Raw genomic sequence first — 24,540 nt, 5'->3', positions numbered from 1 at the left:
TGAGTATTTGTAACGAGCATGTGTAAGTAGAGATGAATGGACTAAAGGGTAAAGTGTATGACTCACTGGGTTGCACCATAGCTTCCATGACAAGATTTTTTTTTCTTTTCGTTTTCTTTTATTTGGGGGAGGGAGGTATAAGGGTAGAGAGCAGATATGAAGGGACAGGAAGAAAAAAGGGACCAGGATGCATAATGTGAAATCCATGAAGAATCAATAAAAAGTTTTTTTTTTAATGAGTCACAGACATTTTGTAAAATTTCTTTGTGTGTGTGTGTGTGTGTGTTCTTAATGTAGTATAACACAAGAATTACTCAACAAGTTCTACAAATATTTAATTTGTAGAAGTATCATTGTAGAAAAATGAGCAGAACTTTTAATAAAAATCTTAACAATGAAAAAATAAATAGCTAAGAAGCAGCAATTAGTTACTTTTCTCATGGCTGACATGAGGCAACTCAGGGGAGGAAGGAGTTACTTAGTTCAGTTTAAAGGCATTATAGCAGGAAAGATGTGCAGAGGACAGACGTACTTCATTCTATTTAATAGCTGTAAAGTAGTATGTGTGAGTACCAGTATCTATCTAATCATGACTCAACTACTGTCACGTTTGTAATGTTTAAAGGAATTCAGTAATAAAAACCTTCATACATGTATCTGTGCACACATTGGAGTATTTCATAATGTGTCAGAGGATAGTTATTGTGAATTGTTATGAATGTGATGACCACATAGGTAAATTAATTTCATTTCCACAAAGTGAAAGATCATGTTCATTTACTTACTCTCTACAGGACAAGGAATAAGATTATACTTTATTCCTTGCCTATGGCCATTGTTACAGTAAAGCCAACGAAGGTGGGAGGTTTCCCTCAAGTAGTGATCATGACAGCAAAAGGCAATAAATCTTTAAAAAGAACTAGATATAGATAAGGAATCTCTTTCTCTCTCTTTACTATGCCTTTTTCTATCACAGAAACATCTGCCAAGGAGTCTCTGAAGTTTACCAAGGAGCAAAGGATTAATAATAGAAAGACCCCATAATTCTGCTCCACCAACAGGCATGCCTTGTTAAATTACTCTCCACAGTAGAACAAGAGACAAACACAATGCTTTAAATGTCTCTTAATCTCATTCTGTAGTGACAAACATTAGTATGGTGACGGATTTCTAAATGCTTAGCACCTCAAAAGCCAGAAAAGACCCAAACTAAATCTCACCCTTAAAATCAGGACAGATTTCCAGAACTAAACCATTTCAAACTAAAATGTTGCTGTGAAAGCAGCCCACGACATTATCTAGGACCAAAACAGTGTCTCTACCTTTCCTGCACCTAAGCTCTGACCTCCTTTATGGTAGGGTTGGAAAGAAGTTAAATTTTTAAAAATAAGAGCCATGAGAAATCCATGCCTTCAAATATCTTATCACTTATTTAAGATAATGTCAAAGAATCGTTCACATTTAGCCAAGATCCTATTACTATCAGCAAAGTAAAAGATTGTAAAAATGAGGTAGGAAATAGCAAACTCATTTATGCTGGGGGGGTGCGACAGGTGGTCCCAGAGGTTTGACATTTATTGTGATTCTTCAGCAGTGGTTCCAACTCTTCTTTACTTCTAGTGGTTCTAACTACAAGCTAAACTGTGACTGTAAAATCAAGAAATGCTCTGCTTTAATGCTGAGACACTACACTCACCATAAGCGAGTGATTGTCTGTATAAATGTGGGCTGATGATTGCCAATCACCAACAGCTTTTAAGTGCTTAACTTTGACTATAAATTGTTCTGTACTCCACTTTGATAGCTTGCTTTCTTATGCTGTCAAATGTTTAAAACATGGTGAAATCACATGGCTATGAATTAAAATTAGATACTTACAATTTTGATAAATATAAAGCATCTTTAGGTTAACTCAGTGTAACAGTTGAGTAAGATTATTTCAAAATCAGTAGGAAGAGTACACTATTCTAAAGATGAAATAATGTCAAAGATGCATTTTTTAAAGCAAACTGGAGAAAAAGAAAAGCTAAAAGAAATGTAAAAATCCTGAATGTCAAAAACCATAGGAATAAAATTACTACAAAAAACCCAACATATTTGTTCTAGATAATGCTGCACTGAAATCACTTATAGCCTTTTTGGGGGGAGTGGGGGTTGGTTGGTTGGTTTTTGTTTTTTCAAGACAGAGTTTCTTTGTGTAACAGCCTTGGCTGTCCTGGAACTCTCACTCTGTAAACTAGTCTGGCCTAGAACTCACAGAAAGATTCCCCTGCCTCTGCCTCCCTGAGAGTTGGGATTAAAGGCGTGTGCCACCACACCCAGCATAACCTTTGTTTCTATAACCATAATCTCTCTGCCATTTCTTCAGAGCCTGGTGCAACAAAAAGACCTCTATGAACTGGCCTGTGCTTCAGCCTTGAATGCAAGATTTTGTTGCATTCTTCTAATTTCAAGGAGAAATAAAAAGTTAAATGTTTATTCTACTTTAGACCCTTTCTCCCTGATTTTATAATGGTTATCAGAAATCCTAGAGTATTTTATGGAAAAGCAGGTTCATCTCTGAACAAAATTACACTATAATAACAAGGCTTTCCTTTTGTTCACAAAGAACTCTTGAAGTAGCAAAGTTTTCTATGCAGTCAAATGAAGACTCTGATGTAAGTGCCATCAGCCACCTTTCTCTGTTCCCGCTCTTGCCCGATCAGGAGCTGTAGTGACCCTGGAGTTGCTGATGCAGAAACTGAATGGCAGTGATTATGGACAAGAGGGAATGTTTTCACAACAAGAGCTGACATTAAACAAAGCTATGGAAACAACCTGTCTACCTAAGGAGGGAATGGCTTTTGGAAATGTCAGGTACACATGACTCCAGGAGAACTGGGCAGCTGCTCCAGGACCAGCCACTCCACAGGGCAGAGAGAGGTTCTTGTTTGCTCACTGTAGTCACACTTCAAAACTGGGCTACAATTGAAAATAATAACAACAGCAATTTTTTAAGAAAAGGTATCAAGGGAACCATAGTTCAATTAGACCAAGCTTGTCACTATCTGTTCCAGATGAGCTATGCTTCTCCAATAAAAAAGAAAGAGAATCTCAAATGTCAGTTGAGAACTACTGATGACAGAGTACCTTCCTAGCATGTGTGGAGCCCTGGTTTCAATCCTCAGCATCCCTAAATAAGTAAAAGAAGAAAAAATACATAAACTTTACATATGAAACAGATCACAATCCAAATGTCCAAGTTTCTCACCAAATCTTAACCTTCAGCTACACAATATACACAATTAAAACCTCAACATACTTATTAACTTTGCCTTCACCCAAAATAACTATTTTATCTTCCGGCAACTAACAAACTTATTGTCTAAAAATGCAATATTATTTTAAATTCTTATTTTTGTTTCTATGCTCATGGCTCTCTAATATATACTTGTGATCTGATCACACAAAACACGTGAGACATGAAGTCTACAATATCATCTTAATTACAGGGGATCAATAATGAAGTCAAGGGCTAGAGAGACAGCTCAGGGGTTAAGAGCACTGCCTGTCTTCAGGGCCCAGGTTTGATTCCCAGCACCCATACAGCAGCTCACAACCTCGAGTCCCAGGGGACCTGATCCTCTCTATTGGTACCAAGAAAAACACTCATACACATAAAATAAAATAATAATGAAGTCAGATATAGCTATAAAGATACTTGCTTGGGATTTAGCTTGATTAGCATGTACAAGACCTGGGGGTTCAAATCCCAGCACCACATAAGAAACAAATAGAAATTAAAACACAGAATTACCTCTATAAAAAAAGAGATATGTAAAATTAAGAAAACTAGGAGAAAGAAGGTTACATGGGACAATTACCTTTCTCAGAGGAAGAGAATCTAAAGGACCCTAGTCCTACTCTATAGGAGATCCTTATCACATAGCACAGTCTGTGCTCTCTGTGTGCAGGACACTCTAGTGTGCTGGCTGCAACATCTGCTTAGTACTCCTTAACAAAACAAGGGCACAGATAAATTCACAAAAACACTAAACATCCCTGAGACTTTTATGAGAGAAAAGATGGTGGATCAATGACCATTTCCTAAATATCTATTTCATCATTGGAATGAGTGAAGAAAGTGATTCCTCAGCAGACAAGAAAAAAAAAAAAAAAAAAAAGAAAAGAAAAGGCTAGAACTTGCTCAAGAAACAATCTAACAGCCTAAGAAACCCAGTGACTCAGTAGCCTAAGATTTATCTGCACATAGCTTCACAACCTGGAGTAAGCTACATTTGGTCTTCCTGTCTATTTGCAGTAAAGTAAAGCAATGTTTTTTCTTTCTAAGACTAAGCAAATTTCTGAATTTCATGAAAGATTTTTGGTTTTGGTTTTGTTTTAGTAAGGTTATTTTTAATATGACAACCTCATGGGAGAAAAAAATTAACACAATGAAATTAAGCAGTTACTTTTCCCTTTACTATTCCATCAGTTCAAAATTTAGCAAACTTGAAGACATTTATTTCAATGTAGGAACATCCAATAATAGAAATTAAACATGTGACTATGTCCGTTCTTTTGTTTGTTTGTTTTTGTTTTTTTAAGCTGAGGATCGAACCCCGGACCCAAGCGCTCTACCACTGAGCTAAATCCTCAACTCGTGACTATGTATGTTTTAAGAACAGATACTAAGGTAAAAATTGACACGTCTGTTGAGCTGGCCTAGAAGTATACTACAGAAATGTCATTGTAAAAGATCAACACTGAGAAAACTTAGGTTTTAAACTTCAGAAATAAAGACATCATCCTTTGTATGGTTGGTCAAAAAAACCTGTCTTTTATAAATGCATGAAAGCATACATTAAATTCCAAAGGGCAGAACCAAAAGGCAGAGCTACTTCCTGACCCTATAAGGTCCCCAAGGGAAGGAAGGGCATGGAACCTAGTGACTGTGTGCACAGCCAAACTTCAAACGCGCAACAGCTATGGAGGACATTACTGTTCCCATCAACTGTTCTGATAAAACCACTATCAGCCTGGCTTTAGCTAATCAGAAACTGACTGCAGCAGTTTCTGTATATATGATATAGTGTATATATATAGTGATGAATGGAAAAACTGCAACAATAATGAGGATTAGAAAACAGCATTACAATTGTCCTGACACTGTAACTGACACAGATCGGAAGGACACAGATCGGAAGGGGTAAGATCTCCCAAAAGTACAGGCTGTGGGGCAGGGTGAGAACACACTCACTGTTTCCACTGCACTGTGATAAACTAATAGTCTATAAAGAAATTAAAATTGTTTTTAAAACACTGCTAATAAGGAAAAATTTTGTCCTAAATGTCTTCAATGTAGCATTTTACCAAATATTAATGCCACTTTTTTTCCCTTATAGTTTAGTATGCTTCTGAGTTTTGCCCACATGTATATCTTAAGTTCCAAGAGGCGAGGAAAAGGCATTGGATCACCTGGAACAGGAGTTACAGATGGTTGTGAGCTGCCATGTGGATGCTGGCAATCAAACTGCAGTCCTCTGGAAGAACCACCAGTTTTCTTAGCCGCTGAGCTACCTCCAGTTCCAAGTTATGTCACATTCATATAAACTTCCAAATTCCCAACTTACTATATGTGACCAACTTTACTAGACAAAATAAACATATTTTATAATGATTTATGAGAATATTTGTTACAAATAAATAAATGAATCTAATTTTCAACATTCTACTAGAATGTGCCTTTTTTCATTACCTCACTTTGGTAAACAATTCCAATCTTATTATCCTCATTATCTGCTTTGTATGTTTTTCTAACATTTCACTCATGAAATAACCAACCTCTGTTTAGATCTGTCTCGACAGGTCTCATTAATTCCCTAGAAAGAAACTTCTAGGACTTGAGGAGACAGTTCAGTGGGTGACGGACTTACTAAGCAGGAATGAAGACCTAAGTTCAGACCCATATGCTAGGGGACAAAGGCTCATCTGAGATTTAATCAAGCTTGTGAAAATATAAACTTGTATTTTATTGGTTTCTGCACTGTACTACCTATCTCTTTCCAGAACTTTTCTCTTTTGTTCCTTTTAAACTTAATTTATTTTATATTATTTCTATCTTCCAGGGTTTTTGTTCCAGGGTATTTCTTCAACTTTAGTTTACAGGTCATTATTTTGGTCTTTGTGTTTATTATATAGCATTTTCCAACTAATTTAATTTGGTAAACACATCTTTTCATTTGTACACACATGTGTGTGTTAGGAGGAGAAGAGGCCAGATTCAATGTCACTCTCCACATCATTTTCTCTAAGTTTCTCAATGAACCCGAAGCTCACAAGCTGGCTAGACTGGCTGCCCAGTGAGGTCCTGGGATCCCCATTATTCATCTCCCTAGCACTGGGTTACAGGGGTGCCAATGTGTCTCGCTTTTGCTGTGGGTGCTCAGAATCTGGACTCAGTCCTCAGGACTGTACAGCACTAAGAACTGTATTTTATTTCTCTGTGGTATCAGCCTGAACATAATCATGTTCACAAATACAGAACACTCTCTATGCTTTTTCATCATTTCAAAACTTTTCTTGTCCATCCTAGCCATTTCAATTACTTTAAAAATTAAAAAAGTAGAAAATAACAGTCATGGTTTCTAATATCCTGTTCTTTTTATATTTTAAGTTTAACAGAACACTCCTATAACTTGTTATATGATACAGACGATTTTGTCTTTCCAGTCTAAAGAATAAATATTTAATTTGTTACAGTACAAATACTAATACAATAGGAAGATCCATGGGCCAAGAACTTGAAAGGTATAAGTTGAATGGTAATTATAATATCTAAGTCTCAACATGCTTTTCTGTAAGAAAATTGACTCATATTACTCAAGATACTTCCCCACAGGCAGGGAAACTATGGCCAGGATGTAAAAAGATAGCTAGCTAGACAGACAGACAGACAGACAGACAGACAGATAGATAGACAGATGATAGATAGATAGATAGATAGATAGATAGATAGACAGATAGATAATAGAAGATAGAGAGACAGATGATAGATAGCTAGATGATAGATGATAGATAGATTGATAGGTAATAGATAGATATAGATAGATATATAGATGATAGATAGGTAGATAGGTAGTAGGTAGACAGATGGTAGGTAGATAGACAGACAGACTCCCCACCTAAAGATTAATAACATCCCCCTCTAATTTAAAAAACAAACAACAACAAATCCAAACTGAAAACATCCTCCACAATCAAAGACTTAACAAAACAGAGGTTAATATTAACAGTCTGGAAATAAACTCAGAACCCAAAAACAATCAGATACTGGGAAGGAGCTTGCCCCGAGAGAGAGCTTTCCCAAACAAAAGATGCACCTGAAGGGCCAAGCTGTGTTTCTGGCAAGAGTTAAACTCTAAGTCCTGCAGAGCTAGAACCCTTCAGGATGTTCCTTGAACAGAGTAAGCCAGATTCAGGCTAGTCCTCTAACAAGACACCTTTGTGCCATATTAGAGACTACAAAAAACCCTCATGCACCGAACACAGAATTATTAAAATGGCTCCTCTAGATACCTGACAGAAGCAAACAAAATAATTAGTGAGATAGAATCACCATCAACCTAAAATGTTTTATTAACAGCACTTCTGAAATAATTTTTCAAATTATATAAATCATGTACAGATGACATTTTTCTAAATAACAAAGAATTTATTTTAAAAAACTCTTTGACTTGTATATACTTCTAAGCAATTGGAAAAAACAGGACTGAAGAAGTATAAAATATTATCATAGCTCAATTCAACTATTTGCAGTTTGGCAAAATCCTCAAAATATATTTTAACCACCTTCAAAACATTTCTTACCAAATCAACATTACAAATGAACAACTTTTAAGTTATATTATTATGCTTTAAAAATTAGACAACAATGATTTTATTTTGCAATGTGGTACTTTAACAAAGAGATTCCACTAATATAATAGTATGTGACATTCTGAAATAAACTGAACAGAAATCTCTCCATTCTGCAGTAAGTATACACTAACTCAATGTTTTATCTTCTCTATAATCCCAAATGAATTCATTTCCTAGGATCTCATTTTTTCTTTATCAAGAAATGGAAAAGTGATTTAAAGTACTATTCTAAAAGTTTTACTACTACTTTGATAATTTTGAGTTTGTATTACCAAAATGGATCAAAATAGTCCTTTCTGTGGTCATGTAGCTTCCTTCTCCCCTCATACCTATTGTATCTGGGAGGTCTAGCAGTTCATTGTGCTGCAAGTCAAGGTTGGTTATCTGTATGCAGTTTCCAATCTCCTTTGGAAGGTGTTCAAGTTGATTGTGAGCTACATCCAGGGTAATGAGGTTACATAATTCACCTGTAAATTGATCAACATAATAAGCATTAAAGAATATATCAGGTAATACTTATAAGCAAGGGAGCACATTTATGATTCCTAAGTTCTTTTACTTTTACTTCAAAATGGTAAATTATCTTGTGGAAAGAAATTTCAGCTCAAGCCCAGAATCACAAACTATTATTTTAGAAACTGACAGCTAATGAAATTAAAAGGATGTTTACAAACTAATGCTTCATCATCCTGTGCTGTGTGTTCTTGGTGCTGTCTTTTGGTCCTAGGGAATGAACCCAAGGACTCACATATACTAAGCATGCACTCTGTCACTGAGCTACATACAAACCACCCTCCCACACAAATGCAAATATATTCTAAGACTTTCAAAAACTGACTAATTTCATTAACCAAATTCAGCAAATGATATTAGAGACATCTTCTACCTCAATATAAGTATGCTTTCAAAATCCATGTTCCAGTGCTTATAAATGGCTAAATTAATATTTTAAATAAAAATTCCTTCTCAATTAATAGAAAATGAGGTATATTTCCCCTATCCATTCTGGGTTAGAAAGAGGTACACTGACAATTCAGATTTCTCTTAGTATTAACTGCACATTAAGATCTTTTTCTATTTGTAATAGATTTGTTGTTCTGAACATGATGTGTTTGTTTGTTTGTCTCTTTGTTCATTCGAGACAAGGTTTCTGTGTAGCCTTGACCATCCTGGAACTCACTCTGTAGATCAGGCCATCCTAGAACTCAGAGATCCCACTGCCTCTGCCTCCTGCGTGCTGGGATTGAAGGCGTGAGGTTTGGAGATACTGAGAAGAGTAAAACAAAACCTGTAAAGGAGTTGTGCAGGTTTTCGAGGAACACACACACAAATGGCTACTAAGCACCAGTAACGGTAGTCAACAGGCCTAAATGTTAGATGAGTAAAAGCGAGACAATTTATCATGTATCCATGTACACATTAGGATCCTTACTGTTGGAAAACAAAGTACTGTGAGCAAGTACAAAAACTAGAACTTGGGTTCAGCTGATTGGAAAAGAAATTGGTACAGCTTCTGTGGCAATCAGAAGAGTAGCTCCTTAAAAAACTATGAATATAAAAATACCATTACCACAACATAATTTTACCTCTGGGAATTCTGGAATTATCTAAAAAACAGAAAATGGAAAGCAGGGACTAACTCAAAAGTATAACAACAGTTACCTGTGGAACAGTACTCAGGGAACTATTACTCATCAGAGCCAAAAAGTGAGGATAAACTCAAATGTCTAGAAGTCAATTGCTGTGGATATTGCTCTGTGTAAATAAAGTTCTGATTGGCCAGTGGCCAGGCAGGAAGTATAGGCGGGACAAGAGAGAAGAGAATTCTGGGAAGTAGAAGGTTGGAGGGAGACACCACCATACGCCGCCATGAAAAGCAACATGTAAAGACACCGGTAAGCCACAAGCCATGTGGCAAAGTATAGATTAATAGAAATGGGTTAATTTAAGATAGAAGAAGTAGATAACAAGCAGCCTGCCACGGCCATACAGTTTATAAGCAATATAAGTTTCTGTGTGCTTTCTTGGTTGGGTCTGAGCGACTATGGGACTGGTGGGTAAGAGAGATTTGTCCTGACTGTGGGCCAGGCAGAAAAACTCCAACTACAGTCAATGAGTAAACAAAATGTTGTATATATTAATAATAAATCTTATAGTTCTATAAAGGAATGGAATATGCTAAGTGAAATAAGCCAGACACAAAAGGTTAATAAATTATAGAACCCTCTTTATATATGTAGAATACTATCTACAGACAGGCAGTACAGTAGTAGTGACTGGGTTCTGAAGAAGATAGGGGTTGTAGCAGTTTAATGGGCATACAGTGTTGTCCTCATATCATGAAAAGGTTCTACAGTTGGATAACGATGATAGCTGTGCACTATGAACACACTTACCACCACTAAATCTCAAAGTAAACTATGTCACATCTACTTTGTAACAATAAAAACAAACAAACAAACAAACATGGTCAACCTAAAAAGCCAATGCTGAGCTTTCTTTTTACATTGGATAAGAGGAAGAGTCTCAGGGCAGTCTTCATCTTGGGGATTGGCGGGTATCAGGCAAGTATATTTAAAAATATGTGTATACATCAATAAATAAAAGAATATACATAATAAAACAGAATAGAGTCAACAAATGTAAATGCTGCGTGTTTAGAAAAAAACAGTATTGGTATCACTTGCAAGACCTAAAATGATAAAAAAAAGACAAAGAGAAGGCACATACTACAAATATCAGTAATGAAACAAGCAGGTACATTCTACAATCTTCTTTTTCATTTTCAGGTTTTGAGACAAGCCTTGCCCTGTAGCCCCAGCCGGCCTTGAACTTGTGATCCTATGATTTCAGCCTCCAATGGGATTGTAAGAATGTACCTCCATACTCAGCCCAGTCCTTAGTTTTGTTGTTGTTGTTGTTTTCTGATGTAGAGACAACTTCTTACTACGGAATCCTAGCTAGCCCAGAGCTCACTATGTAAATCAGGCTAGTCTCATCTTGTGACAATCCTCCTGCCCTTGCCTTCCAAGTGCTGGAATTACAGCCTGGCCTACCAACTTTGAAATAATAATAATTATAAGCAACTTTATAACCATGAATCATAAATTCTAAACTTAGGTTATATAAAAAATTCTTTTAAAAAAATAACCACCAAAACTCAACAAATAGGAAACCTCAGTGATATTCTAACCACTAGATAAATTTTATATGTAAATGAAAAGTTTTCCCTCCAAAAACTGCAGGCACAAATGGTTTCTCTGGACACTCATACCAAGTGCTTAGACAAGAATTAACTAACACCCATGTAGTCTCTCACAAAAAGTTGTAAAGAGGGATATATTTCCAAATTCATTTTATTAGGCTAGCATTACCTTGATATCAGAAACAGTCAAAGGTGGTACAAAAAGAAAACCCATAGACCAATAGCCAATTCCCTCTTCATATAATATGACACACATTATATACAGGGGAGACATAGAGACTTAACATATAAATTCTTGTTGTTTGTTTAGGTTTTTTTGTTTGTTTGTTTGTTTTGATTTTTCAAGACAGGGTTTCTCTGTGCAGCTTTGTGCCTTTCCTGGATCTCGTTCTGTAGACCAGGCTGGCCTTGAACTCACAAAGATTCGCCTGCCTCTGCCTCCCAAGTGCTGGGGTTAAAGGTGTGCGCCACCACCGCCCTGCTTAACATATGAATTCTTCAATGCTGGTTCTGTGCTTGAAAAATTAACCAATTGTTAATTCATTGCATCAACAGTTCTAAAGAAGAAATATTATCTGATGACTCATGTAAGTATTTGATAAAATTAAAAATACTCTTTTGGGGGGAATTGTGCCTTTATTAACAATGAAGTGTATTTTTTTGGTTTTTTTTTTCCATTTTAATATTTAATTTTTTTTTTCATTTTACATACCAACCGTAGTTCCCCCTCCCATCCCTCCCTCCCACTCCCCCCAGATGCCCCTAACCCCCCCTCATCCACTCCTACTAAAGGATATGTTAAAAATCCTAGTGAGGAACAGAAAGGAAATTTATATATGAATTTTTAACTTAATTTTCATATTGACACATAAAAAAACTTGAAGTCAACACTCCTGTTCTCACAATACTAATGAAAAGGCTGTGGATCTACAACTTCTGTTATGTCTTTCAGAGAAGTGAGGACAAAGGGCAAATTCATGAGCTAAAAACTGCAGAGATGTAAATTCACAGATTTAGTTACCAGAAGTAACAACTGGAGCTTAGAACAGTGCCAAGGTAACTGCTGCTATAAACTGTGGGATGCAGGGAGGTGACTGAGGAGACTGGCAAGCAGAGTCCCTCCTACAAAGGTCCCTCTCTCTAAAGTCCCAATGTAGGCCCTCACAGCAAAGACAGCAGGAAAAGTATTTCTTTCAGTTAGACATTTAAAGCAGCAGAAACTCTAAGACAATCCCCACACAGGAACAATCTACAGAGCTAAATCTGCACTAACATCTGCTCTGCTTGTTTTGATACAGTTCAGATGAGTATTTTAATAAAGACCATGTGGCTATCTCAGGGTTCCCTTTATATACCTGTATTAACACAGAAAAATGTGAGGATTATATTATAGGATGCCAAAGGTTGTTGTGACATTAAGAACTTTCAAGAATGTCAAAGGTTGTTGTAACATTAGGAACTCTCTCTCAACATATTCACATATGAAATATATGAATATATGAAATAGCTTTGATTGAACAGCTTATCTTCTACTTTAAATTTATAGAAATATGATATCAATGTTTTTAAAAGAGGAAGAGTAAAAAAATAAATGTCTTGAAAGAAAAGGAAAAACCAATCTACATATAGAGGAACAAAAATAAGAATTACATTAAATTTTTCTTCAGAAACCCTGGAAAGCCAACAGTGGAATGAAATACAATAAACACAGGCAAGGCAGGGGATCATAAACCTAGAAGGTCTGCTACCAATAAAACTACCCTCCAAAAGTAAGGGAGAAACAAAGGCTTATAGCACTAACAAAAACTGAGGGTGCCTGTATCCACTTGAACAAATGTACAAGGAATATTAAAATAAATTCAGAAAAAAGGAACATAATACATACAGAAACTTGAAGAACGGGATAAAGAAAGAACACAGCTAAAAATCTCAACTTTTTTACTCGTAACTGGTTGATAGCAGTTTAGTCTGCTTTAATAGTAAGATTATGAGAAATGGAAATGTTTTAAGGCAAAACACAGAAGAAATGGGAAGTATTTGTCATAAGGCATCCAGTGGCATAGTGCTCACTGGAATTAATCTACATGTACTAAAACTCAACAGCAAGCAAGCAATGCCCCCTCACAAGGAAAACCAGAGAGTCTGAGCCAGTGATCACCTACAATCCCAGCACTTTTTTGTTTTGTTTTGTTTTGTTTTTCGAGACAGGATTTCTCTGTGTAGCTTTGCACCTTTCCTCAAACTCAGAGATCCGCCTGCCTCTGCCTCCCGAGTGATGGGATTAAAGGCGTGCGCCACCACCACCGCCGCCACCACCACCAATCCCAGCACTTTAAGTGTGGCCAGGAAGATCACTTGAAGCGCACATATAAGCACACAAAAAGAAAAGCAGTGAAGGAAGAAACCCAAGGCTAACATTAATCAAGAGAAAAAAGGATCAGTTGAAGAAATTTCAAACAAAGCATACTTCAAAACAAAGAAAATTATCAGAGCTATAGGAAAATATTACACAATGCCAAATGAATGGGTCAATTCTTTTATTTTTTCTTAAGAGCTTTAATATCTTTGATTCTGCAATAATCACAATATCCATTCTAACATTTGGTGAATGATTCTCGATCTGAAGCATCATTTTCTCTGTTCTCAACTAATAACGCTCTTTCCTGGATCCCCTGAACAAACAGCACAGATACAAGCAGCAACTACTAAGAGCTAGAAATCCTCCTTTTCTCCCCTCCTTCCCTCCTGATCCCTTCTGCTTCTCCCTGGGGACAACAATATATGTACACCTACATTCTTCTCCATGTCTTTTACAGTGCTTAATGCAAAGCATCTCTTTAATTGAAAGAAAAAACTAATTTTGGATCCTAATACTCCTCACATCAGAATAAAACTTTTTGGTATTTCATCTTCTGCCCACCCAAGCTTTGACACAAGGTCTCTTTATGAAGTCCACACAGGCCTTGGTCTCCCAAGCATTGGGATTATAGGCATGAACCACCACTCTTGGCTTGTCATCCTCTTTTCTAACAGTAAATGCCTAAAGCTGTTTCAACTCTAATTAAAAAATACTTCCACTGATATTTTAAAAAAAAAAAAAAAAGGTGCACAACAAACCTAAAGGGATCAGGCAACTAAATACAGCAAGTTAGATGAGATCAAGGAAGATTGCTAACTCTGGAGGCTAATTACTGTTTTGCCATCTTTCACAAACTTAGCACTATGACATTTTTAGACTAGATTATTCTTCGTTGTAGAAGGCGCTCCTGTACATCAACAGCACCCTGCCCTTAACCAACAGTCATCTATCTCAGACCCAATGAGTCCTAACAATTGAGATGACATACAGGATAAACAAATTGGCTTTTACTTACACCCAAAGCTCCCTCGTTTGTTTCTGTAACTTAACAGTTCATTCTGACACTGAACAGTACCCCATTATGGAGGGACAGTTTACCCATTCACTTAAATAGACATTTCAGTTGCTTCTTATTTTTTTAGCAATAATAAAGGTGCTAATTAAAATATTCATGTATAAATTTTTATGTAAACATAAATTTTAACTTATTTTGGTATATACTTAGAAGCAGGCATGGCTAAATATATTATTGTGGTGACATCATTTAACTTCATAAGACAAGGACAACTGTCATCTAAAATGGTTGAACCATTTTGCATTCCTATTCATAATGGATAAGAATCCTCATCTGAATTAGAGATTATCAGTGGTTTTTATTTGACATTCTGATGTGTGTAAAGGTTACAAATTGGAAAGAAGATCTCAAAGGCAGTTTTATGGGGGGAAAAGAAAACCTAGTGGTGTGACAGTGTTTCTTCTCAAAAAGCTTAAACATCTATTGTGGCAAATTACAATCTATATACAAAAAAACTATATAAAAAGTAGAACACTGTAAACAAACAAAAAGTGCACAGTAGAACATACACATCATCATGGTAAAGAAAAACACAAGTCCAGCTGAGTGGATTGTAAAAGGCTTGAATATACAAAATGAGCAAAAAACTACCAAGATATCACAAGAAGAAGAAATTACCCACATGAAGGGGTAAAAGTAAAAGAAATTGGGGGGGGGGGAACGACACAAGCTCAGCAATTTCATTGTTATTGCTAGTTTAATAGAAGCAAGTCCATAAGTTTACCGAAATCAGTGTTAATATACAACAGTACAACTTGCATTAACTGCTATTTAAAAACCACTTAAGAAAAACAAGAGGATTAAATGTTGGTGTATTCATACTATCAGTCAAGAAGGAATGCAAATACACACGCTCTAACTTTATACAACATAGAAAAACAATGCCAAATAGAAGAGGTCAAACACACATAAAAGCATATATACATTATGACTTCATTCCTATACAATCAAGTAAAATTAATGTATTTTTTGGACACATCCAAATGCTGTGTTACCTTAATGGACACAGCGGCTAGAGGTAATGACAGTGGAAGGAGTCAATGGTTGGTACTGGTGTTCTGTCTAACTGAAATGCTGATTACATGGTTTGCAAACATTCACTGCTCTGTATGTTAATGGTAGGTGCAATCTTCTGTAAATATTATTCAATAAAAACATATATAAAAGCATGACCTCAATTCTTTGAACACTTAATCTAAACCATGACAGAAAAACTACAAGAGGGTTTGGTTTGTAAAAGCTGCAGAAATGGATAACCTTCAACATATTTTAGTGAAAGAGTATTTTATTCTACAGAAGTTCTCTAAAGTATAAAATAATTGTTCCCATTTTTTAGAATAGTTTTGTCTTGTCTCTAGAGAAAAATTACAATATGTTTTCTATACTTTCTAAGCATGACACCATTTCATAACCCGACAATAAAATATGCTAGACATATCTCTTCCCAAAGTTGATAACTCAAACTAGAATCATTCATACTATTCTAATTGGTGAGAGTTTATGATACAGAAAGACAGTGTTCCACATCTAGAGGTAAGCCAACTGGGATGTAAACTCATGTGCATCAAGCAGAAAAGCAAAATAAGGGAGAGAAAAATTCTGCTTCCCCCACTGTGGAAACTTCAGTGATTTAATGCTTAAATCTAAATCCCTGAAAACTATGTGGCTCATGCCTAAGCTTCCCATTTTTATGAATACCCTTTGATTAAATATGATGCGCACGTACGTGTACACACACACACACACACACACACACACACACACCCTTTACATACGGCCATTCAGGCAACAAGCTCAATGTCTATTGTACAATCACATACATTTCTAAAATCTAACAGGAGATAGATTATTACTACCTGAGCATTAATTCAGACAAAAGACTATGCATTCTCTTTCTGGGTAGCACACTAGACAGTGAAGAAACAGACTACAATATAATACATCAAATGGATGTTCTCATGAAACTGAAAGTTAGTAAGACTATATATAAATGACAGCAGTGAGCTAAAAAGAATCTGTATTCCAAATTGGCCCTTTATTGCCTACTTAAGAAATTTCGGCATTAAGAGCCATTCTTCTGGATCTTCAAGGTCATTCATGATAAAGACTCCTTTCAGGTTTGTTCATTTCTGAGACAGGAACTTTCTGTGTAGACCAAGTGGGCCTCAAACCCTTAAGACCAGGATCTCCTCCTAAGTGTTGGGATTGCATGCATGTGCCAACACACCCAGCTGGTTAGAGATCTTTAATGATATGACTTAACTAGGTGGTCTTTTAAAGAAAAACTTGTGCACTGACTGAAGAGTCAGCAGAAAAGAAAGCATGTCTCCATATTCTGACACTTACGCTACAGAAAGCATGGAATCAGGAATCAAAAGAATAGGACAAAACTGCTGTAAGCAAAAATGAAACAGGGCAAAAAAATTAAAAATGTAAGTGATGAGGGCACCTAGGATGAAAAATAAAACAAGCACATACATGTCAGAACTTAAGGCATGGGAGTGCAAAAATATCTGGCACCTATTAATATAAAACTAAGGAATATGAACCATTTTGACCAGATAATAAAGTACAAACTGAGGATTTTAAACTGACAGTTAATCAGAAAATTGTTCCAAAAGTCTATTTTCTCAGAGAGGAAACCTAAGAGTCTAGGGTAAGTCACTCCAACTTAGACAGCAACCAACACAGTACTGTAAGAGCTACTGGGAGAGGTCGAAAGAGTACCAAGAACTGAAAGAATGCAATCCCTAAAGCAGAGAACATTAACAAGATTTCTTCTATTACAGCCATTATGGTTCATATTTACTATTACTAGTAATTGTTATATAATTTACTTAATATTTAATTAATTCATATACTGATTAAATAATTATCCCTCAAGTGGACTGAACCGAGCAATGTAAGTGGAAGTTTCTGTCCTGCCAGCAACTCCCAAATACCCAGAGCCGCTTCCCAAATAATTGACTCAGAAGCTTAATATTACTTATAAATTGCTCAGCTGGTTTCAGGCTTATTACTAACTAGCTCTTTACTTAAATTAACCCATAATTCTTGTCTATGTTTAGCCACATGTCTTTGTACCTTTTCTCAGCATGACATTCCTCTGCGTCTGACAACTCCTGACTCCGCCCTTCCTCTTCCCAGCATTCTTAGTTTGATCACCCTGCCTATACTTCCTGCTCAGCTACTGTCCAATTAGTGTTTTATTAAACCAATTGAGTGACAAATCTTTACAGTATACAAGAGGGTTATTCCACAGCAGAGCAACTTGCAAAATATGTTTAAAATGATGACATGTGACATCTGTGATTATATTTCAAAAGACTGTGACGTCCACCTTGCTATACTCTGTTTCTCAAAGCTTGAGTCCCTTGATGAAGCAAGGTCCCATTGTCAGCTGATCCTGACAATGACATCTTGAACCTAAGTGTGGATGGAGCCTTTCCCAGGTGGGCCTTGGCTAACCTGAGAAACCTTGTGAAAAACAATGTTGAATTAGAAGTCCAGTTAAGACAGTTCTGACTGATGAACCAAAAAATTTGAAATAATTGCTGTTTAAGAGTTATGCTTTGATACCCACGAGATAACTAAGAATTACATGAAACCCACATTTTTAATATGACATTACTCATAAATTTGTCTGTGGAAAATAATCTCATCAAAAGCCAGAGTTCTATTAGTCTGAGAAGCCAGGGATACACTTCAGAGTTATTAACTTTAGTAGCAGACAAGAGAATAATCACAAAGAACAGAGTGCCAAAATTTGCAGTACATAAACTCCTCCGACTTCTGTCCAATTCAAAAAATAATGGCGTGTGAGGGAAAATTTTTGAGGAGCCTGAAAAGGAAACAATAGTTTGAAAGCAAAAAGAGCAGATCAGACCTCTTATAGCTGCCAACTACGGTGCCATTTTAGAACTGCAGCCCTGCCAAGCCAGAAGGATTAGAAACAGAATATCAAAAGAGCTGTATCCCAGGAGTAAAAAGTCACAGCTCAAGACTAAGGGTGTTTGCTAGTCTTTCAAGATATAACCAAGCAAAACCCCTAAGAGCTGAATCCAAGTCTCTGCAAGTTAAAATGACTTCAAGAAAAGTTAACTGTGGAGCAAAACAAACTTTTAACATGAGAGAGTGATAAGAGAATTCATCCAAATCATCATACATAATCCATTCAAACCATGCAAACAATTACTAGAAGTAAGTGTGAACCACAATGGCTATAAAGAACTAGAAAATGAACCCAGTATATAGAAAAATGGTTCCTAGGCAGCTGACAAGAGGAGCCAAACATGATCATGCTCTCCAAGACCAAGGAAAAGTGTCTGAGCTCTCTGGTTGCCAAGTTACTACCCAGGAGTAAGTCACGCGTTGCAATAAGCAGGGAAGGACTACAGAGTCAAGACAGCTGAAGTGCCTAAAGCTGTTCTAAGGAAGACTGTGAGTCACAACAGTGCAGCAGTAACATTCACACAACCTGAAAGGAGGTCCCACCTAGAATCTGCCTAATCACCATGTAGAAAGCAGCTGAAGAATGGTCTGGCAAAGAGCCAATAAAAAGCAATCCAACAATTCCCAATCGTAGTGGCACATGGCTAGGAACAGTCTGACTTCCTGCCATTTAGAAACACCCTCATACAATACAGTCTATCTGGAAGAGTCCTGAGAAAAGTACACTGGGAAAACTTAGATCTAAACAAGAGGCAGTTAGCATCACTATAACCAGAGCTGGAAAGGAAACCACAAAAGAACCTGATTCCAAAGTAACTGAACTGTATGCCAAAATACATCCAGAATTAGTTAAACTACTACAACAAAATCGAGACATACAATGCTGACGTACAATTAAAATGTAACCAAGCATTCAGATACAGAAAGCATGATCTCCGAAAGAAACAAAAGCAAGATACAACAGAGCTATAAAATAAGAATACTGAAGAGACTACTAAAAATGAGCTCCACAAGAAAAAAATGAGCCTCACAAAATAAAAGATTTAAAAAAAAAGATATGGTGCTGTGGATATCACTCTGTGTAAATAAAATTCTGATTGGCCAGTGGCCAGGCAGGAAGTATAGGTGGGACAAGAGAGAAGAGAATTCTGGGAAGTAGAAGGGGAGAGACACCGCCAGCCACCGCCATGAAAAGCAACATGTAAAGACATTGGTAAGCCATAAGCCATGTGACAAAGTATAGACTAACAGAAATGGGTTAATTTAAGATAAAAGAAACAGATAACAAAAAGCCTGCCATGGCCATACAGTTTCTAAACAATGTAAGTTTCTATATGCTTTCTTGGTTGGGTCTGAGCGACTGTGGGACTGACAGGTAAGAGAGATTTGTCCTAACTGGGCCAGGCAGGAAAACTCTAACTACAAATGGTGCCCAATGTATTGGCAAGAGGTTCCACCTAAAACCTAAAAAAAAAAGATTCTAAGACGGAGCTAAAAACAGCTTCCTAATTGTCTCTCTCAAGTTAGCGGCAACCTGCCGGTTTGAGCTACTCTGGCGGATTCCTGGCATGTATGTCTGACCTGCAATATGGCGGGAATGAGGAATCTACAAGCAGCACTTTGCTCTGCTGCATGATGGATTTAGCCTTTGGTAGTTTAAAAAAAAAAAAAGTTTCTGGGCTATGCACTGCTTTGATAGAACTGCTTCTGATAGCTGATGGTACACATGACTCCAGACCCAGAGCTGGCGGTAAACAATGCCACCACCATGTTGGGAAGCTGAGGTGGGCGAAGCCAACAGCCACAGAGGTGTTTCAGTCTTACAAAGATGGATATTACACAGAAAATCTGGTTTATGTTGTCTTTGGGATTTTTAACTACAGAAAAAGATTTGATCATAAAAGCTGTTGAGTTAAACAAATATGTAAATTTTAAAGGTACCTTGACTTCAAAATTTGGATATAAGAATATGTTGCTTTAAAAAGGAGTCTCTGCTTTTGTTTCCACAGAAAGCCAGAGGCTATGGATTTGTTCCAGATTAAGATACATCAGGTTTGATCAGCCAAGACCACCTGAAAGGTCTCCAATGACACCATGGCCCAGATGATCCGACATCCAGAATGGTTTCAAGACAACTGGCTCAGAGGTTCACCCTAATGGACTACTCTATAATCCTAAAATTTTCTTTGTATCCCCATAAGATACAGCGCCCCCCTCCAGCAGGAAGTAGTAAGAAAAACTACGCCCACATTCCCAAAATTATCAAGCTGGCTTTTGAGATGGAATTGGCTCACTCCTTCTCTAAACCCAGACATATTACTAAAAAAAAAGGTTAAAAGATTCTTATGTCCCAAATCAGAAGAGCCCTCTAATGTGGGACAAAAAAAAAAAAAAAAAAAAAACCAATATTTTTCTTTAAAACAGGTTGATTATAAATGAGATCTCTTTCTAAAGAAGAAAGGGGGATATGATATAAATATAATAGGATAAAAGGGTAGATTAATGAACTTACTTCTAAAAAACAACAACTGGTTTAAAATGTTTTACATTGGTTTAGATTTTAGTCTATTGATACAAACTTAGTTAATTTTGTTATATTATGTATATATTTCTACTCTTGTTTAAGGTATTATGTTTATATAGCTCATTTAAAATTGTAATGGATAATTAAAAATAGATTGATAATTAGTCATCTATGATAATCATACTTGTAGCCATGTTAGTTAAGTCTTCTAGATATACACAGAGATATTTCAGATAGATAGGTAATCTTCAAATACTTCAAAGACCTACAAAATATGACATTTAAAATACTTTTAAAATTTAGACTTTCTGGACAATGAGACATGTCTATTCCTGGCAGCACTGATTTACTTCAGAGAGGAGGATGGGCATTGAAGACACTTCATATGGAGTTTATCTTCACCTTGACAAAAATAGCCATTTGGGCAAAAAACTGTTCTTGTATGGACTGCTTGATTGACTGGACGTACAAGACCCATAGAAAGATGATCACTAAACTTTGCTTGACAAAATGGTCCTTCAGGTTCCTGCTTCGCAGAGGAAATGGCCAAACATTCTACAGGACACTGAGAGAAGTGACCAAGAGACTCTAGCCCTGTGGGCTAAAAACAAATGCTCCAACTTTACGAAACATTAGATAACTGTCCAGGCTGCCAGCTGTCTCTGTCTACTCTTACAAGACTCCTGAAAAATGCTTACATCCTTCTCCTGGTTCTCAGGTAATATTATATCCTTCTGAGGTCTTTGATGGTTGAAGACTAGATAGTTATAATTTCCTCAGTTATGATAAAAGATAAGTTAGATATAAAACCTTAGACTCACAAATATAAGATAGATAGGATATCTTCTTTAATATTGTAACTGTAATTCTTGCTTAATAATTGTTTTGTTATATGTAATTGTACTATATAAAAGTTAAAACCTTCCTTAAAAAAAAAAAAGAAAAGGGGAAGTGCTGTGGATATCACTCTGTGTAAATAAAATTCTGATTGGCCAGTGGCCAGGCAGGAAGTATAGGTGGGACAAGAGAGAAGAGAATTCTGGGAAGTAGAAGGGGAGAGACACCGCCAGCCACCGCCATGAAAAGCAACATGTAAAGACACTGGTAAGCCACAAGCCATGTGACAAAGTATAGACTAACAGAAATGGGTTAATTTAAGATAAAAGAAACAGATAACAAAAAGCCTGCCACGGCCATACAGTTTCTAAACAATGTAAGTTTCTATATGCTTTCTTGGTTGGGTCTGAGCGACTGTGGGACTGACAGGTAAGAGAGATTTGTCCTAACTGGGCCAGGCAGGAAAACTCTAACTACAATATGGAACAAAAATAACACTCAAATATAATGCAGACATAAAAAAAGAAAAAAGTTTGAAATAAATATTGAATGAAATGGGATCAACTGACCAGCAGACTCAGACAGACACAAAGACCTGACACTCCAGCATACCCTCGCTCCCCACTTGTTTACAGACTTACTTCATGGGCTCCTCTAAGCACCCTGTGACTGGGAAACACGCTCTAAGGTTATGATTGCTGTTACTTCTCTGGCTCAAATACTATTTCTAATTCTCTTATTGTCTCTCTTAACAATGAGAGCTTCTATCCTCCAGGTGTTTATTGTTTTAGTGAAAGATCTGACAATGTGGTAACACTTCACTTCCTAGTCTCTAGGATTTCTTACTGATCTCCAATTAATAGTTATTTAGTAGCACCTATGGTCTCTTTATTAAAAGGGGTTACTTAGTAGCACCTATGGCCTTTCTTTATCAATTTCCTTTTCCTGTAAAGTTATTTACTGTCATTTGTTAAAAAAAAAAAAAAATTCAAATAATAGTTTTAATAAAGAATGCCTGGATCCCTAAAAGCAATTCTACTGCTCCTGGCAAAACTAAAAGAATTTAATTTTTTCTTTCCTTTTTTTTTTTTTGGTTTTTCGAGACAGTGTTTCTCTGTATATCATTGCACCTTTCCTGGAACTCGCTTTTGAGGAAGAGGCAAGCTGGCCTCGAATTCACAGAGATCTGCCTGCCTCTGCCTCCTGAGTGCTGGGATTAAAGGCGTACACCACCACCGCCCGGCCTAAAATTTTTTTTAGGGTATTAAGGCTTACTATTTAAGGTAATACTGAAAATAACACTGTAATATTATTTAACACCAGAATGTTAAAATATGATACTAAGGTATTAAAAATACAATGACTTATAAATCTATTAGAATATTAAACTGAAATATAAAATAGCAAAATATTTTTTTAAAAAGTAAATACTGGGCTTCAGTAAATTCAATTCAAGTCATATATCGAAGGCCTAAGATTGATCTAAAAAATTCAAAGAAAAATTACACATCAGAAACAAAGTATACTAAATTCATTCAATTTTTTAAAAGCCACTGATTCTGTTTATTTTGTATTATGTATGAACAAGTATTTGTACATTTATTACATATTGGTTATATACCACTTGACTTAGATGAACTATAACACTGCCAAGTGCTAAGAACTGACTTTATTTTCAATAAATGTTACATCAAACAGGTTAAAAAAATACTACTAACTTTACTTTCTTGTCACGCATCTTTGTGAAGGCTGTTTTGTTCTGTTTCAGGGGATGGAGGCCAGAAGACAACTTTAGGTGTCCTTTCTCCTCAGAACCACCCACCTTGTAGTCTGTAAGAAAGGGTTTCTCCCTGGAACCTGAGGCTCACTGTCAGGCTAGCTGCTGCTCACTGGGCCCCAGGCATCTGCACATCTTTGCCTCCTCAGCTCTGCAATTAAAAGCCAGTACCACCATACCTTTTTATGCCAGTACTCACTGATGGCCATCTCTCCTGTCCTGTGTGAGTTGTTTTTAAATGGGAAGAAATGATGATCATGGTCTTCAAAAGGCATACTCTTTAACAATTAGATTATTCCACTAGCAAAAAAGTTGTTTTGACAATCAACATATGAAATTGATGCTGTATAATATGTAATGTTACTGAATATAATACAGAAAAATACTTTTATAAATATTCTAACTCAGCTATTTGTATAAAGAATAATTTTGAAAATTGTAATTTAATAAATTACTTTAAAAAATTCTAAACCAGACATGTTCAACAAGAGAAAAGAAATTATAAGACAAAGATGGGGTTGATCTCTGGTGTCAAAGCATGATAATCACAGCCTTCCTAGAAAAATAAAATGCTGTAAAACTTCACTGTCCAGAGCATCCTAAACTAACCTCTAACTCTGACTTCCATTTTAACATACCTCCAAGGAAGAGATGGTTCAAAGCCATGTCTTTAACTGGGAACTCAAAAGAACCAATGAGAACAGTTAAGGGAATAGATATTTCCTATTTCTCTCTGGAAACAAAAGTTCTTGACTGCTTTTTGTACAATAAAGAGCCCATTTCAAGATTAAAAATGAAGAGTGTCAGGTCCAAAGGAAACTCAGGACAAATGGCCTGCGGCAGCACCCTTAGCATACCCAGTGAATACTGACTTTCAGCTGCAGTACAGTGGCTCCCTCAGCTCTTCTCACCT

The 24,540-nt window shown here is 36.4% G+C and overlaps 1 protein-coding gene across 3 annotated transcripts in view; it reads right to left on the bottom strand.

The window, feature by feature from the left end:
• Shoc2 (SHOC2 leucine rich repeat scaffold protein) overlaps window positions 1–24,540 on the bottom strand; it is a 91,843-nt gene that overhangs the window by 19,839 nt on the left and 47,464 nt on the right. For 2 of the 3 annotated variants that reach the window (XM_036172579.1, XM_036172570.1), the window contains exon 3: window positions 8,229–8,366. The exons of the other annotated variant lie outside the window; for it this stretch is intronic. In XM_036172579.1, coding sequence (XP_036028472.1) covers window positions 8,229–8,366 — 138 coding nt within the window. The remainder of the gene's footprint in view (window positions 1–8,228; window positions 8,367–24,540) is intronic. 3 annotated transcript variants of the gene reach the window in all.

This window comes from Onychomys torridus, chromosome 1 (assembly GCF_903995425.1).
Source record: "Onychomys torridus chromosome 1, mOncTor1.1, whole genome shotgun sequence".
NCBI classification, from domain to species: Eukaryota; Metazoa; Chordata; class Mammalia; order Rodentia; family Cricetidae; genus Onychomys; species Onychomys torridus.
Note: the sequence above shows the minus strand (reverse complement) of the source record. Positions and strands in the feature narration are given on the sequence as shown.